The sequence below is a fragment of the Mirounga angustirostris genome, unplaced genomic scaffold (genome assembly GCF_029215605.1).
Source record: "Mirounga angustirostris isolate CCGP_5_RB_7025 unplaced genomic scaffold, mMirAng1.0.hap1 SCAF_4, whole genome shotgun sequence".
NCBI lineage: Eukaryota > Metazoa > Chordata > Mammalia > Carnivora > Phocidae > Mirounga > Mirounga angustirostris.
The window spans coordinates 58808829-58826115 of record NW_026991712.1 but is presented as its reverse complement, the minus strand read 5'-3'; the positions used below and the strand labels follow the sequence as shown (position 1 = coordinate 58826115).

The 17287-nt window shown below is 37.0% G+C and overlaps 1 protein-coding gene across 3 annotated transcripts in view; it reads right to left on the bottom strand.

Moving 5' to 3' along the window:
* The window catches only part of UBE2W (ubiquitin conjugating enzyme E2 W), a 165296-nt gene that overhangs the window by 28137 nt on the left and 119872 nt on the right, over nt 1-17287 (bottom strand). For 2 of the 3 annotated variants that reach the window (XM_064588197.1, XM_064588196.1), the window contains exon 6: nt 14089-14154. In XM_064588197.1, coding sequence (XP_064444267.1) covers nt 14108-14154 — 47 coding nt within the window. In that variant the 3' untranslated portion in view covers nt 14089-14107. Of the gene's footprint in view, nt 1-733; nt 9078-14088; nt 14155-17287 lie in introns of those variants that run through there. The other variant, XM_064588198.1, reaches the window with a different exon arrangement.

Here is a 17287-nt window from a genome sequence, read left to right as displayed (position 1 = left end):
AGTCCCACATCGGGCTCCCCGCTCAGTGGGGAGTCTGCTTCTCCCTCTGACCCTCTTCCCCTCTCATGCTCTCTCTCTCTCTCAAATAAATAAAATCTTTAAAAAAAAAAAAAAAAGAATTTTTGCATCAATATTCATTAATGATACTGGCCTGTAATTTTTAAGAAATTTTTATGTGGTGTCCTTGTCTGGTTTGCTATCAGGGTAATGCCAGCCTCATAAAATGAGTTTGGAGGTACTACCTCCTCAATTTTTTGGAAGAGTTTGAGAAAGATAGGTATTGAATCTTTTTGAATGTTTGGTAGAAATCACCAGTGAAACCATCTGGTCTTAGACTTTTGCTTGTTGGGATGTTTCTGATTACTGATCAATCTCCTTAATAGTAATTGGTTCATTCAGATTTTCTATTTCCTCATGATTCAGTCCTAGAAGATTGTATGTTCCTAGGAATTTATCCATTTCCTCTAGGTTGTACAATTTGTTAGCATATATTTCTTGGTGGTCTCTTATGATCCTCTGTACTGTGCTGTCAGTTGTAATTTCTCTTTCAATTTATGATTTTGATTACTAGAACCTTCTCTTTTTTCTCGGCTAGTCTAACTAAAAGTCTGTCAACTTTATCTTTTCAAAGAACCAGCTCTTAGCTTTATTAATTTTTTCTATTGTTTCTCAGTCTCTAGTTCAATTATTTCTGCTCTGATCTCTATTATTTTTCTTCTACTAACTTTGTCATTTATTCTTTTTTTTTTTTTTTCCCTAGCTCCTTCAGGTGTAAAGTTAGACTGCTGGAGATTTTTCTTGTTTCTTGACGTAGTCCTGTACTACTATAATATTCTCTCTTAGAATTGCTCTTGCTATATCCCAAAGATTTTGGTATATCAGAGTTCTATTTTCATTTGTCTCTCTGTATTTATTTCTTTGTTATCTTCAGTGACAAAAATGTTGAGTAGCATGTCATTTAACCTCCCCATTTTAGTGGTTTTTCAAGTTTTCTTCTTGTAATTGATTTCTAGTTTCATACCATTGTGATCAGAAGAAAATGCTCAAAAGAGTTTCAATCTTTTTTAATTTATTGAGGCTTAATTGGTGGCCTAACGTGATCGAGCCTAGAGAATATACGATGTTCACTTGAGAATGTGTATTGTTCCTTTTTTTAATACTGTTTTTTTAATGTTTTATTTATTTATTCACGAGAGTCAGAGAGAGAGAGAGAGAGGCAGAGGCAGAGGGAGAAGCAGGCTTCCCGCCTAGCAGGGAGCCCAATGCGGGACTCAATCCCAGGACCCTGGGATCATGACCTAAACAGACGCTTAACCATCTGAGCCACCCAGGCACCCGTGTATTGTTGCTTTTGAATGGAATGTTCTGAATATATTAAGTCCATCTGGTGTCATTTAAGCTGATGTTTCCTTATTAATTTCCTGTTTGGATGATCTATTTGTTGATGTAAGTGAGGTGTTAAAGTCCCCTACTATTACTGTATTGCCATCAATTCCTCCCTTTCGGTCTGTTAATATTTGTTTTATATGTCTTGATGTTCCTATGTTGGATGCATATATATTTATTAATGTCATGTCTTGTTGGATTGACTCCTTTATCATTATGTAATGCCCTTCCTTGTCTATTATTACAATTTTTATTTTAAAGTCTATTTTGTTTGCTGTGAGTATAGCTATAGTATTTTCTTTTCTTTTTTTAATAAGCTCTACACCCAACACGGGGCTTCAACTCATGACCCTGAGATCAAGAGTGTCATGCTCCACCAACTGAGCCAGCCAGGCACCCCTCCAGCTTTCTTTTCATGCCTGTTTGCATAGAATAGTTTTCTCCATCCCTTCATTTTTAGTCTGTGTACGTCCTTACTTCTGAAGTGAGTTTCTTGTCAGCAGCATATAGATAGGTATTGCTTTTTTTTTAATCCATTCAGCCACTGTGTCTTTTGATTGGAGAGTTTAGTCTTTTTACAGTACTGTAGTTATTTATAGGTCCGTACTTATTTCCATTTTGTTCATTGTTTTCTGGCTGTTTTCATAGTTCCTCTGTTCCTTTCTTCTTTCTCTTCCCTTGTGGTTTGATGGCTTTCTTTAGTGTTATGTTCAGATTCCTTTCTCATTTTCTTTTGTGTATTTGTTGTAAATTTTTGCTTTGCGGTTACCATGAGATTCATATAGAACTTACTATGCATAGAATGGGCTGCTTTGAGTTGATAGCAATTAAATTTGAACATATTCCAAACATATTTTCTTCACCCCCGCCCATGTTTTATATTTTTGATGTCACATTGACATCATTTTATGCAGCCCTTAACTATCACAGTTTTAGTCAACTTCATTATTTTTCTCTTTTCTTAAGCTTCATATTTGCTTTATAAGTGATTGATCCTCTACTTTTTTATTTTTTTTATTTTGGGGGGCAGGGAGGAGCAGACAGAGAGGGAGAGAGAGAATCTCAAGCAGGCTCTACACTCAGTGCAGAGCCTGATGTGGGGCTCAATCTCACAACCCTGAGATCATGACCTGAGCTGAAATCAAGAGCTGGACGCTTAAATGACTGGGCCATGCAGGCACCTCTGATCCACTATTTTTAATATATATTTACCTTTTCCAGTGAGATTTTTACTTTCATACATTTTGTTATTAACACCATTTCTTTTCAGTTTAGATAAGTCCCTTTAAACATTTCTTATAAGGCTGGTTTAATGGTGATGAATTCCTTTAGCTTTTGACTATCTGAAAAATTCTTAATCTCTCCTTCAATTCTGAATGATAGCCTTGTCAAGTAGAGAATTCTTGGTTGGAAGTTTTTTTTCCATTCAGCACTTTGAATATGTCATGCCACTTGTTTCTGTCTTGCAAAGTTTCTTCTGAAAACTCTGCTGATAGCCTTATGAGACTTCCCTTTTATGTAGTAAGTTGTTTCTCTCTTCCTATGTTTAAGGTTCTCTCTTTAACTTTTACCATTTTAATTATAATGTATCTTGGTGTGTATCTCTTTGGATTCATCCTATTTGGAATTCTCTTGAGTTTCCTGGACCTGTACATCTATTTTGTTCTCCAGATTAGGAAAGTTTTCAGCCATTATTTCTTCAGATAAGTTTTCTGTCCCTTTCTCTCTCTTTTTTTTAAGATTTTATTTATTCATTTGAGACACAGAGATAGAGAGAGAGAGAGCATGAGCAGGGAGAGAGGCAGAGGGAGAAGCAGGCTCCCCACCGAGCCAGGAGCCCGATGTGGGGCTCAATTCCAGGACCCTGGGATCATGACCTGAGCTGAAGGCAGATGCTTAACCATCTGAGCCACCCAGGCACCCCTCTCTTTTTCTTTCTAGGACCCATATAAAGTGAATGTTATCCCATTTGATGTTGTCCCAAGGATCCCTTAAGTTATCTTCATTTTTTAAAATTCTTCTTTTCACTACTGTGTCTACATGAGTTCCATTGCTTTGTCATCAGCTGATCATCAGCTCAGTGATCCAATATTCAGTTCATCCAGTCTGCCTTTAAACCTGTCTAGTGTAGTTTTCAATTATTTCACTCTTCAGCTCCATAACTTGTTTAATCTTTCTTATATTGTCTCTTTATGAAGGATCGCACCGTGTTCATCTATTCTTCTCCCAAGTTCAGTGAGCATCTTTATGGCCATTAACTTTGAATTCTTTATCAGGCTGATATGCTTATCTCCATTTCATTCATGTCATTTTCTGATGTTTTATCTTGTTCTTTCATTTGGAACATATTCTCTGTCTCATTTTGCCTGGCTCTTGTTTGTTTCTATGGATCAGGCAAATCAACTACCTCTCCTAGTCTTGAAGGAGCAGCCTTGTGTAGGAGATGTCACATGCACCTCAAAAGCAAAATCCTCTCTGACCACCAGAGCTAGATCCCCTATGTGGACTGTATGCACTGTCTACTGTGGTGGCACCATGTCTGCAGCATAGGGTGAGTGAAGCTGACACCTGGCTCAGCTGCAGCATGTGGCTGTGTGGAGCTTCCACCTGGCTGCAACATGTGATAATACCGTGGGAGTGGGCAGGGTTCTCAGCTGGATGTGCCCACTGGCTCTAGCAATTTGAGAGATAATTACAAAATGGTTCCCACCAGCACCAACATTAGCAGGATAGGATGAGGTCACAAATATGGCACCCACCAATGTCTCCATCTCCAGAGAAAGTCCCAACAGTTTCCTGCCTGACTGACAGATGCCTTAAAATTACTTAGTGAGTCTTCTTCACAAAGGCACTTTTCAAATTGGTATTTTTGTGCTGGTCCTGGGGTTGAGTGTATGTGCGAACCCTTTAAGAGTGGGTTCTCCATTCCCTAGTTTTATGGTTTCTCTGGGTATAATCCCAGGTGGTTGTAAAAGCCTGTGGCTTGTTTCTCTTATACAGGACCTAAGGATTGGGATGCCTGTTGTGAAGCACTAACCTCCTGCTCCTCAGGAAAGTTTTGTATTTCTGAGTTCCCTCCTGATTGTGTATCACACCTGGGATGGGTGTTTTTACAAGATGATGTCTCTCTGCCTCTTCTTCCCATCTCAGTGCTGTCTTTTTTGTCCTTTGTTGTAGAGGTTCTGTTCATCCGGTCTTGTGGTCTTTTTCAGAGGAAATTATTTCATATGTAGTTGTTTATTTGTTATGGGAGGAGCAAGCTCAGGATCTTCCTACATCACCATCTTGAACTCAACTTTTTTTTTTTTGAGGTGAAATTGACATAACATCAAATAAAACATTTTTAAATGAACAAATCAGTGGCATTTAGTACATTCACAGTGTTGTGCAACTAACACCTCTATCTAGTTCCAAAACATTTTTATCACCCCAAAAAGAAACTCTGTACCCATTACACAGCTGCTCCCTATTTCCCTTACCCCTAGGCCCTGGCAAACACCAATCTGAGTTCTGTTTATATAGGTTTACTTATTATAGATATTTCATATAAATGGAATCATACAATATGTGACCTTTGTGTCTGACTTATTTCACTTAGCAAAATGTTTCCAAGGTTCACCACACTATAGCATGTATCAGTACTTCAGTTTTGTTTTGTTTATCTATATATAGCTGAATAATAGTCAGTGGTATTTGTATACCAAAACTTGTTTATCCATTCATCCATCTACAGGCATTTGGGCTGCTTCCATCATTTGGCTATTGTAAATAGTATTGCTATGAACAAGTGTGTACATATATGAGTACCTGTTTTCAGTTCTTTTGGGTATACACCTAAGAGTGGAATAACTGGGTCATATGCTAATTCTATCTTTAATTTTTTAAAGAACTGCCACACTGTTTTCCACAGAAGGTTAACCATTTTACATTCCCACCAGCAATGTACAAGGATTTGTTTCTCTACATCCTTACCAACACTTGTTACTGTTTTTGTTTTTTATTCTAGCCATTCTAGTGGGCATGAAGTGGTATGTCATTGTGGTTTTCATGTGCATTTCCCTTATCATTAACAAGGTTGAGTATTTCTTCATATGCATATTAGCCAGGGTGCCTAGGTGGCTCAGTCAGTTGGGCGTATACCTTCGGCTCAGGTCATTATCTCAGTGTCCTGGGACCAAGCCCCACATCAGGCTCCCTGCTCAGCAGGGAGTCTGCTTCTCCCTCTCCCTCTACTGCTCTCCCTGCTCATACTCTCTCTTTCTAATAAATTTTTAAAAATCTAAAAGATAAAAAAATTTAAAAAAATATGCACATTGGCCATTTGTATGTCTTTCTTTAGAGAATTGTCAATTCAAGTCCTTTGCCCATTTCTTAGCTGGGTTGTTTGTAGTTTTGTTGCTGAGTTGTCAGGGTTTCAGTTCTTATATTTAGGTCACTGATCCATTTAGAGTTAATATTTTAACGTGGTGTGAGTAGGGATCCAAGTTTATTCTTTTGCATGTGGATATCTATTTGTCCCAAAACTATTTGTTAAAGAATTATTCTTTCTTGCATTGAGTGGTCGTGACCCTCTTGTCAAAGATCATTTGGAGATAGATAAATAGATATATGTTATATATAATAACATAATTTTTATACATTAGTTAATTTCTCTCAATTCTATTCCATTGGTTTATATGTCTATCCTTACAACAGTACCACACTGTTTTGACTACCGTAGCTTTATAATATATTTTGAAATGGGGAAGTATGAGTTCTCCAACTCTATTCGTTTTCAAGAACAGAATTTTGGCTATTTGGGCCCACTACAATTTCATATGAATTAAAGAATATGATTTTCCAGTTCTGCAAAAAGGTCACCAGAATTCTGATAAAGATTGCATTTAATCTGTACCTTGTTTTGCATAGCATTGCCACCTCAACAGTATTAAGTCTTCCAATCTATAAACACAGAATGTCTTTCCATTTATTTAGGTCTTTAATTTCTCTCAACAATGTTTTATAGTTTTCAGTGTACAAATCTTTCAACTCCTTATGCTTTTGGACAATATTAAATGGCACAGTTTTCTTAGTTTCCTTTTGGATTGTTCACCACTGGTATACAGAAACACAATTTTATTTTGTGTGTTGATCTTATACCGACAATTTTTCTGAACTTGTGTATTAGCTCCAGTGTGTTTTTGTGGATTCTTTGGGGTATTCTATATATGGGATCATGTTGTCTACAAATAGAAATAACTATTTCTTCCTTCCTAATATGGATTTTCTCTTTCTTGCCTAACTTCTCTGGCTATAACTCCTACCACAATGTTGAATAGCAGTATGAAAATAGGCACACTTGGGGAGCGTGGGTGGCTTAGTTGGTTAAGCATCTGCCTTCAGCTCCGGTCATGATCCCAGAGTTCCAGGATCGAGGCCCACGTTGGACTCCCTGTTCACTGCTCAGTGAGGAGTCTACTTCTCCCTCTCCCTCTGCTCCTCCCCCCACTTGTGCTCTCTCTCTCTTGCTCACTCTCTCAAATAAATATCTTTAAAAAGAAAAGAGGCACCCTTGTCTTATTCCTGATCATAAGGAAAAGTTTTCAGTCTTTCACTACTGGATGCTAGCTGTGGGTTTTCCATAAATCCCTTTATCATATTGAAGAATTTCCTTTCTCTTCCTAGTTCTAGAGTGTTTTTATTGTAATAGAAAATATAACAGGTGTTATATTTTGTCAAAAGTCTTCCATATTAACTGGTGATGTTTGTTTGTTTCCCTTCATCCTATTAATGCAGTGTGTATTACACTGATTAATCTTCCTATGTTGAACTGCTCTGGCATTCCCACCTGGACAAATTCCACTTGGTCATGGTATATAACCATTTAAATATACTGTTGGATTCAGCGTCTTAGTGTTTTGTTGAGGATTTTTGCATCTATACTCATAAGGAATATGGATCTGTAGTTTTTGTATTGTTTCTCATGGTGTCTGGCTTTGGTATCAGAGTAATGTTGGGCTCATTGAGTTAGGAAGTATTCCCTGTCCTCCTATTTTGGGGAAGAGTCTGAGAGGAATTTGTGTTAATTCTTCTTTAAATGTTTGGTAGAATTCACCGGTAATGCCACCTAGTCCTGGACTTTTGTTTTGGAGGGATTTTTTATTACTATTATTAATTCAATCTGTTTGCTTGTTACAGGTCAGTTCGTATTTTCTATTGCTTCTTGAGTCAGTTTTGGTAATCTGTGTTTCTAGGAATTTGTCCATTTCATGTAGGTTATCCAATCTGTTGATATAGAGTTGTTCATAGTATTCTCTTATAACCTTTTTTATTTCTTTTAGGTCAGCAGCAATATCTCCACTTTCATTTCTAATTTTAGTTATAGGCGTCTTTGCTTTTTCCCTTTGTCAGTCTAGATAAAGGTCTGTCAATTTTGTTGATCTTCTCAAAGAACCAACTTTTGGTTTTACTGATTCTCTATATTGTTTCCTATACTCTGTTTCACTTATCTCCACTTTAATCTTTATTATTTCCTTTCTTTGGCTTGCTTTGGGTTTAATTTGCTCTCTTTCTCTAGTTTCCATAAGGTGAAAAATTAGATTTGAGTTCTTTGGAGTTCTTCTTTTTAAATATAAGTATTTACTGCTATAAATTTCCCTCTGAGCACTGCTTTTGCTGTATCTCATTATGTTATGCTGTGTTTTCATTTTCATTTGTCTGTTATTTTCTAATTTTCCCTTTGATTTCTTCTTTGACCTCCTGGTTATTTATGAGTATGTTGTTTAATTTCTACATATTTGTGAGTTTTCCATTATTCTTATTGACTTCCAGCTTCATTCCACTGTGACTGAAGATACTTTTATGATTTCAATTTTTTAAAATGTTTTGAGATTTTGTGGTCTAATATATGGACTATCCCTTGTAGAATGTCTCATGTGCACTTGAAAAAACGTGTATTCTGCTCTTACTGGGTGTTTTGTGTATGTCTACTAAGTCTAACTGGCTTATAATGTTGTTCAAGTTCTCTACTTCCTTACGGATCTCTCTAGTTGTTATAACCCTTATTCAAGGTGAAACAAGCATTGTAATTTTTGAATGAATGATTAAAACCATAAATTTTATTGTTGGATTCTGAATTGCGTTGCATTCCTCTAATGCTGGACTTTATTCTGGTGCACAGTTAAGTTACTTGGGATCACTTGAAGCCTTCCGAAGACTCGTCCCAATGCCACATGTATTACACGGTCTTTAGACTCTGGATAGTCTAGACAAAAACTATTAACACCTTGTATGAATTCTGGAAATTGTTTTCTTATTGCTTTCCAGTAGTTCTTTCCCTGACTTTGAGTAGGTTTTGTCATGCATCTACAGATCAGAACTCAGCCAAAACCTCAAGGAACACCCTCTGCAGATCTCTAAAATGTTTTCATGCTTGGGGTTACTTTTTTACTTACCTATATACTCAGCCCTCTTCCCCCAAGTCTCTTCTCTCTGGCACTCTGACCTGCAATTCTAACCATCTTGGCCTTCCCAAACACCCATCTTTGTTTCTTAATCTCAACAAAAGTGAGCTCTGTTTTGGTTCCTCCTCCTTGCACTGCAGCCTATAAACAACCTCTAGGCTCTACTGTAAACTGGTGTTAATAGAAGGGCTTACCTCATTTGTTTCCATTCTCTCAGGGATCAGTCCGATGCCACCTGCCATCCAATGTCTAAAAATCATTGTTTACATATTTATATGTTCTCAAGTTGTTTAAGAAGGAAGGGTATATTACTGCTGCATAACAAATTACCCCCAACTTAGCATCTTAAAAAACAAGCATTTATATTTCCACACAGTTTCTGAGGTTCAGCAATCAAGAATCAGCTTAGCTGGGTGGTTCTGGCTCAGGATATCTCATGAAGTTGCAGTCAAGATGTTGATGGGCCAGTGGTTTACAGCTGGAAACCTGACAAGGGCTGGAAGATCTGCTTCCAAGAAGGCTCAGTCACACACTGTTGGCTAGAGGCCTCAGTTCCTTGTTAGCTGTTGGCAGGAGGCCTCAATTTCTCACCACATGGGCCTCTCCATAGAGCTATTCACAACATGGCAGCTAACTACTCTGAATGAGCAAGGGGTGAGCGGGGAGAGGTGAGGGCAGCACAAAGGGAGAGAGAAGAGGCAAAAGCCACAGGTCTTTTATAACCTATCCTTGGAAGTGATCCATCACTTCCACCACATTCTACTGGCCACACAAACAATGTGTGAAAGGATTACACAATGGCATAAATATCCGGAAGCAGGGATCATTAGGGCCATCTTGGAAGCTGGCCACACAGAGGAAAAATCCTGTTATGCCAACACAGCAGAAAGCCAAAGTCCTTCCTACATATTTTAACCTCCTTATGTTATTTTTTTTAATCCTCAAACTATAGACTGCATCCTACAGCTTCGAGAGAGATTGGCAGACTGTAGATTCTACTCCACAGCCAGACTTGGAGATAAAATAACTAAGAGTAAGTAGCAGCAGCTTTTAAGAGGAAAGAATAGAGTTCTTGGGGCCTATGGCAAGAAAGAGGAGAGCACTTACTGCAGACCTGGACTTGAAAAATGTCCAAGTGCTTTTCGTTCCCCCAAACAACTACTCAACTCTGATGACCAACCTAAATGTCTGCCCTCCTTTCTCTTCAATCTCCAGAACCAGACAGCAATAGCAACAGCAATATTAATAGCAGTAGCAATAGTACCAGGGCCAATGCTAAGCATTTTGCCTTTGTTATTAGTTCAATTACTCCTCACAACAAACCTGTGAGATAGGTATCATTATCCCTTAAACTCTAGGCCTTAGTTTCTTGATAATCCTACCCTAGCTTTACACTTTACAGTGTATCTTGGTACACCTTTATTCTTCCTACATAACACCTTGTTGCCTCTTGCCCTATAGTGTTCTCCTACTCTTGGGGCACTGAAATACTGTTTTGTCCTGCCTCTCCTCCCATTCCACTTGAGTCAGGCCTTAAAGAGATTTCTCTTAGCTCCCATGTTCCCAACAAAAACTCTTTCAAAGAAACCACCAGACTACAGAGACTTCCATTAATTCCCTCCTGCTGGGCTCTCCCAATACTACAGCTGCCTAATATAGACTTCCCCTTACACCCTGTAGAACACATGCCCTGTCAGTCTCTTTCATCAACTAATCCCAAAAACTTTGCCTTATTTCATTTAAAAATATTATTTCAGGGGCGCCTGGGTGGCTCAGTTGTTAAGCGTCTGCCTTCAGCTCAGGTCATGATCCCAGGGTCCTGGGATGGAGCCCCGCATCAGGCTCCCTGCTCAGCGGGAAACCTGCTTCTCCCTCTCCCGCTCCCCCTGCTTGTGTTCCCTCTCTCGCTGTGTCTCTCTTTGTCAAATAAATAAATAAAATCTTTAAAAAAATAAAATAAAAATATTATTTCACAGCACACATGCCTTCTTTAAATTTGCTACAGCTTAATGTTAAAATGGGTTTCCTTTCCCTGGGGGTTTAAATTAATCACCAAGGAGAAAGGTCCAAAATATACCAAACTCCTACTTAGTACAGTACCCTGGAAACATAGGTTCCCACTAGTTATTTGTTGAATAATGAATGAAAAATATAAAGTAATGATTATAAATACTAGCTCAAAAAATTCTCAAGGGGGTAAAATCCAAAAAATTTTATTTACAAATAAAAAGGAGAAGTTACCAGTAGACACATATAAACAATTCACAAAAAGACAAAACACAAAAGAACAACAAATAGAAGCAAATCGTAGAAAAGCAAATTAAAATATCGCTTTTTGTCAGACAGATCGGCAAACACTGAAAATTTGTCAAGAAAGTAAGAAAACAGGCATTCTAATAGATATAATTTTGTATTTTTGGTAGTTATGCATCAAATATCTTTAAAATTTGCATATTCGTTTGACCAGTGTTTCCATTTCTAATAATTACTTATAAGAAAATAATGGACAAAGGAACATAGTTATATGTAAAAAAAGAAAAAAAATCACTGTGGCACTAACTATAATACAAAATCTGTCCAACAGTAAGGGTTTGATTAAACAAATTTTAGTAATTCCAAACTATGAATTATTAAATCACTTCAGAATATTATATAATCCCAGTTTTTTAGAGTAACATATATTCACATAAAAACATACCTGCATAGAAAAAAATCTAGAAGTACACACCCCAAAATGTTAGCAGTGATATCTCTTAAAAGAATAGTAGAATTATTTGTGATTTTTTTTCTTTTTCCTTATCTCTACTACTTTATTTTTCTACATGAGTAGCACATGGACAACACACATTCTTAGAAGGCAAAAGTAAAAATGAAGAGCACAATTTAAAGGTAGAAGTGCCATTTCTATAATAGAACATGGAACATTCCCATGTTCCCTGATAATAATCATGTCAAGCAGAATTAATATCAAGTAAAACATTTCAACAGCCTTGTTTTAAGTAGTTCTAGGAACACACATGGAAGAATCTGTTAGTACTATTCAGGCATCTTAAGACAACAAACAAAAAGACCTCTCAAATAAAAATTTAGTACTAATCCAAAAGACAGTGTTGAAAAATCACATAGTAAAAACCTCAACGGCTTTAAGGTTAAGTGTCAGCTTCAATCGCCTTTTCATGCCTTTTCACATTTATCTTGAGATAAATCCCACTGTAATGGGAAAGCAGTTACCATGACAATGATAAAACATCAATCACTCATAAGTTTAAGAATTCAATGCAACTTTAAGTCTGGCTGAAGAGAAAGTCTTCTCTATAACTCCTATTCCAAAATAGATTAATTTTTCTCCTCAGACTTGAAGATCTGGGGGGATAAAACTTAGTCGGTAACAAGAGAGAATCCTGAATTGAGTCTAGAAATACATGTGTGTCACAAGCAAAGCATGTATATCTCTAAGCACTGTGTACAATTTCTAGCCAAAGCACAGGTAACGGCTTGTGACCCTGCAAAATGTTGCCTAAAATTGTTTGTAAGGCCTGATTCAACATGACTGGTAGCACAAACAGTTAAGTCTTCATTAGGACTAATCTATAATTTTCAGTGATGCTGACTGGCATAAAATCAATGTTCTTTCCACCTGTCTATGGTAGAATATGAAACAAATTATTCTGACTGTATCTGTGTAATTAACAGCAGGTATCCATACATTTAGCATCAACGCAAACCTACAACATAGTTTGCAAGTCATGTCTCATAAAGCTCCATCAATGAATCCACTGGGATTTGGCAGCAACTATGAAAGTACAAAAAGCACTAAGCATAGTACAGCTGTAAGATTCCTTTAAATCTACATTAGTAACATCTTTGATGAAAGCAATATTGCACAAGAAAATTTTCTAGTACAAGGAGAGAATCAAAGAACAACTTTGCATAAGAGAGAGATTTTATGTTAACGGCATCTGTGCAAAGCAAGCATATAATACCTAAACTAACAACACAATTATGTGATTATTGTTGAAAGGAATGGAGATCTCCTTGCTTTAGTGACAACCCTAGCACCATCCATCCACTTATTCAGTAAATGTATGAAAAACCATATACAACCAGAACTATTCTAGGACCTGGGGAGATTAAAGAATAAACAAGCAAAGTCGCTACCTTCATGGAGCACATGGTCTAATAAGAACAGAGATGTTAAGCAAACAATTACATATTTGAATATAACTGCAAATGTCAGAATGTCATTAAGGGCAGGTACTATGAGAGCAAATAGTAGGACTGGGAGCCAAGTGAGCCAACCACAAGGGAGAAAGAGAAGCCCAGGTAGAGGTAATCTATGCAAAGCTCCTGCAGCTGGAATGACCTTGCCCAATCCAGGAACTGAAACATTTAGATTGGAAGCATTTAGATTGTTTGCTGGGCCCATGTTAATTCTGAGATGTATAAAGACACCCAAGTTAAGAGATCAGGTTGGTAACTGCTACATGAGTCTAGAGCGCAGGGAAGAGATCTAGACCAAGTATGAACTTAAAAACCATTGGTTTAGAGATGGTGTATGATGCACAGGCACTAGAGGGTATTACTTAGGCAAGGTGTACTGAACAGGGTAGGGCCAGGCGTGTATTACTTCCTCAAATAGCGCACACACAAGAGTCATTACTTCTTGCCATCAAATTACTTCTCTGTCCATTTACAAAATCTGAAGTAAAACAAAGTATTTTCTAATATTATAATACAAAGCCCTATTTGTTCAGAAAGGATAAGATTAAATGTATAAAGTTCTGGGAGAAATGTCAAGACCCAAGGAAAATATTTTTTTCAGTGAGTCTAAGACATTGTATGCTAACGTTTATTTAGCAAGGCACCTCCTTCTAACCTTTTCCAGTGCCCTAGAAAAGGAACTTTTTTTAACATACTGATATAACGGCTTCACAAGATTTGTCACTAGAAGTGCTTTCATTCTGCAAAACTGCCACCTACTGAAGCTAGATCACAATTGTAAACATGCTGAATACACCAAGTCCTGGAGGGATGTAACATCAAAAAGACCAGACACACTCGAAAGTTAACAACTTTCAGAACTCTCACTATAATCCTTAAACAACCTGCCCTGCACAGTCTCCTATGATGAATACATAACAGGTAATTGCTCTGTAAAGCAGTGGTCAGGGTTATGGTTATAGAAAAGCTGGGTTAAAATGTTCCACAATGTATGGCCCAAGCACCATATTAAGTAGGACATGCCTTAACACAAACTCACCTGATTTATTTGAAGCATGTTAAAACAATATTGACCAAACTGCTGTATCCCTCACGGCTCCAAAAACTGGAAAATGAAAATGAAGAAATAAAGTTCAACTTAGTTGGTGATCTCAATGATTAGCACTTTAAACACATGTCCTTGATCAAATCAAAATCAAATATAAAATGGAGTAGATCTAGATCAACACAGAACTTTCTATGATGATAAACATGTTTTATATCTGCACTCTCTAATCCAGGAGCCACTAGCCACAAACGGCTACTGAGCACCTGAAATGTGGCTAATGCAACCAAGAAAGTAAATCTTTAAGTTTTTTTAAATTTTCTTTAATGTTAATTTAAATTTAAATAGCCCTATGTGACTAGTGGCTACCATAGGGGACAGTGCAGATCTAGGCTGAAAAATGTCCCGTCTGGTTCTACAACTCTAAGACAATTCTAGCAAAAGTGAAGCTATTAAAAATAATCTAAAGATTTCAGATTAATATTTAATACACGGTCCCCTTTCTCTATAAGGTTGTAAACAGCTTTGTTTCCAAACTCTGTAAGCTAAATTAAGCCTAAAGAAGATGAGACACACACTCCTCTAGGTGATATGGAAGAGTACACACATTACCTAAATGGATTTTTTGTCTGTTTGTGCTTTTGTTTATCATCACTATAAAAACAGCACGCACAAAAAATTTCACATAAAATTTTCAGAAAAAGAAATCACCGTCCTGACACCTCCCACTGTTATATTTGGATTTGTTTCCTCCTGGATCAGACCTCCTCGCCATGGTTGTGTTTCTTTCCATGTGGCAAATCTCTTCTACATTTAATTTAAAAATAGATACCAAAGAAGGGCAGAAAACCCAAATCTATAAACAAACAAAGAAATCATGGATTCTTATAATGGTAAAAGTTTACATAAAAAATAAATTATGGCAGGGGCTCAGTCAGTTAAGTGTCTGCCTTTGGCTCAGGTCATGATCTCAGGGTCCTGGGATCGAGTCAGAGTCTCTGCTCAGTGGTGAGTCTGCTTCTCCCTCTCCTGCTGCCCCTCCCCCTGCTCATGCTCTCTCTCTCTTGCTCTCTATATCCCAAATAAAGGAATAAAATCTTTTAAAAAGTAAGTAAATAAATAAATAAAATAAATAATTTATGGGGCGCCTCGCCGGCTCAGTCTGTAGAGCATGCAACTCTTGATCTAGGGGTTGTGAGCTCAAGCCCCATACTGGGTGTAGAGCCTACTAAAAAAAAAAATAAGATAAAGAAAAATAAATTATGTACAGATCACCCCCCCCAATTATCTAAAAAGCAACAACACAGTCTTGATAGGCAGTAAAGGAGCTAAATCCAGCCACTTGGGTAGAAACTTTTATGCTATGGAACTTTAATATTAAGCTTTCTCTCAGAAGCAGAGGTTCTTAATACACACACACACACAGATTCACATATATACATATATGGCTACCATTTTCTCAAGATGACAAACTGGGGTCAATTCAAAATGAATTTGAAAGTTTTCTATATATACATACATACATATATATATCTATATTTTTATATATATATGTAATAACAGTGGCCTCAGCACCTCTAACAATTTTATATTTTCCGAAAGAATCATATGCTGTAGAAATGGCACAAGGCCTGAGGATCACTTAATTTGTATCTTAGTCCAAGCTCTTCAGGAGATTACCTTTTGAGCCTTGGTAAATTACTTTATGTGTCTTTGAGTTTTCTTTCTTTCTTTTTTTTAAATCTGTAAAAAGTAAACTAAGGTCATTGTGGGAGGCAGCCTCTAACAAACAGAATACAACAGAAATAATGAGATACCACTCACAATATTGGGTTACAAAAAGATCACAACTTCCATCTTGGGTGTTACCTCCTCTCGTTCTCTCACCTGTTTGCTCTGAAGGAAACTAGCTGCCATATTGTGAGCTCCCCTTTGGACAGGCCCAGCTGGCAAAGAACTGAGAGAGGCCTTTGGCCAATAGCCCAAAAGAAAGTGAGGCCTTCAGACCAATACCCACCAAGCAAATGAATCCTGCCAAGAACTGTATGAATGAGCTTGGAAGCAGATCTTCCCCTAGTCAAACTCTCAGATGAGAACACAGTCCCAGTGAGAGCTTACCTGCAAACTCTAAAAGACCCGAGCCACAAGCACCAGGTAAGCTGCACCCAGATTTCTAACCCACAGAAACTGAGATAATAAATGTTTGTTTTAAGCCCTTACTTTCCAGGGTAGTTTGTTACACAACAATAAATAAGACAATCCCATTCAACTCTAAAATTCTATAATCCTATGGTGCTTTAACTATTAATTAACATATCCAGGTGGGTCAAAAAAAAATCAATTCCCTGTTTAACATGATCAAATGAGTTAAATTAGAGCTTGAAAATGATAAATTATGAAACTTAAACATTTACATTTTATTCAAAAGATGAAATCACTAAAAAGTGTAGGAATAGTCAAATGGTACTAAAATACACTAGCTATAACTAAAAATACAAACCCAACCAATATTCATTTTTTTAACTGAAAAAATTTCATTTGGAAGTTAAAATGTGAATAAACCACTAAAAGCATCTCAGTGACTTAGTGTCCCCTACTTTCTAGAATTTAACATTATTTAGTAAGCACTCACCAAATCGGAGAAATCCTACTTTGTATTATTTAATGTAAGCCTCTAAAAGTAACAAATGCTCATCTATAGACCTGTATGTGTTTCTTCACCATTAGAGTTTTCTGGGTTTAATTCCAATGTAAGTAACATACAGTGTTATACTAGTTTCAGGTGTACAATATAGTGGTTCAACAATTCTATATATTACTCAGTGCTCATGGTAAGTGTTCTCTTAATCCTCTTCACCTATTTCACCCATCCCCCCACTTGTTTTCTACAGTTAAGAGTCTAGTTTTTGGTTCGTCTCTTTTTTTTCTTCCTTTCTTCATTTGTTCTGTTTCTTAAATTCCACACATGAGTGATCATACAGCATTTGTCTTTCTCTGACTGGCATATTTCATTTAGCACTGTATTCTCTAGATCCATCCATGTTGTTGCAAATAGCAAGATTTCATTCATGGCTGAATAATATTCCAGAGTGTGTGTGTGTGTGTGTATACGCAACATCTTCTTTATCCATTCATCTGTCAATGGACCCTTAGGTTGCTTCCATAATTTGACCATTATAAATAACACTGCAAT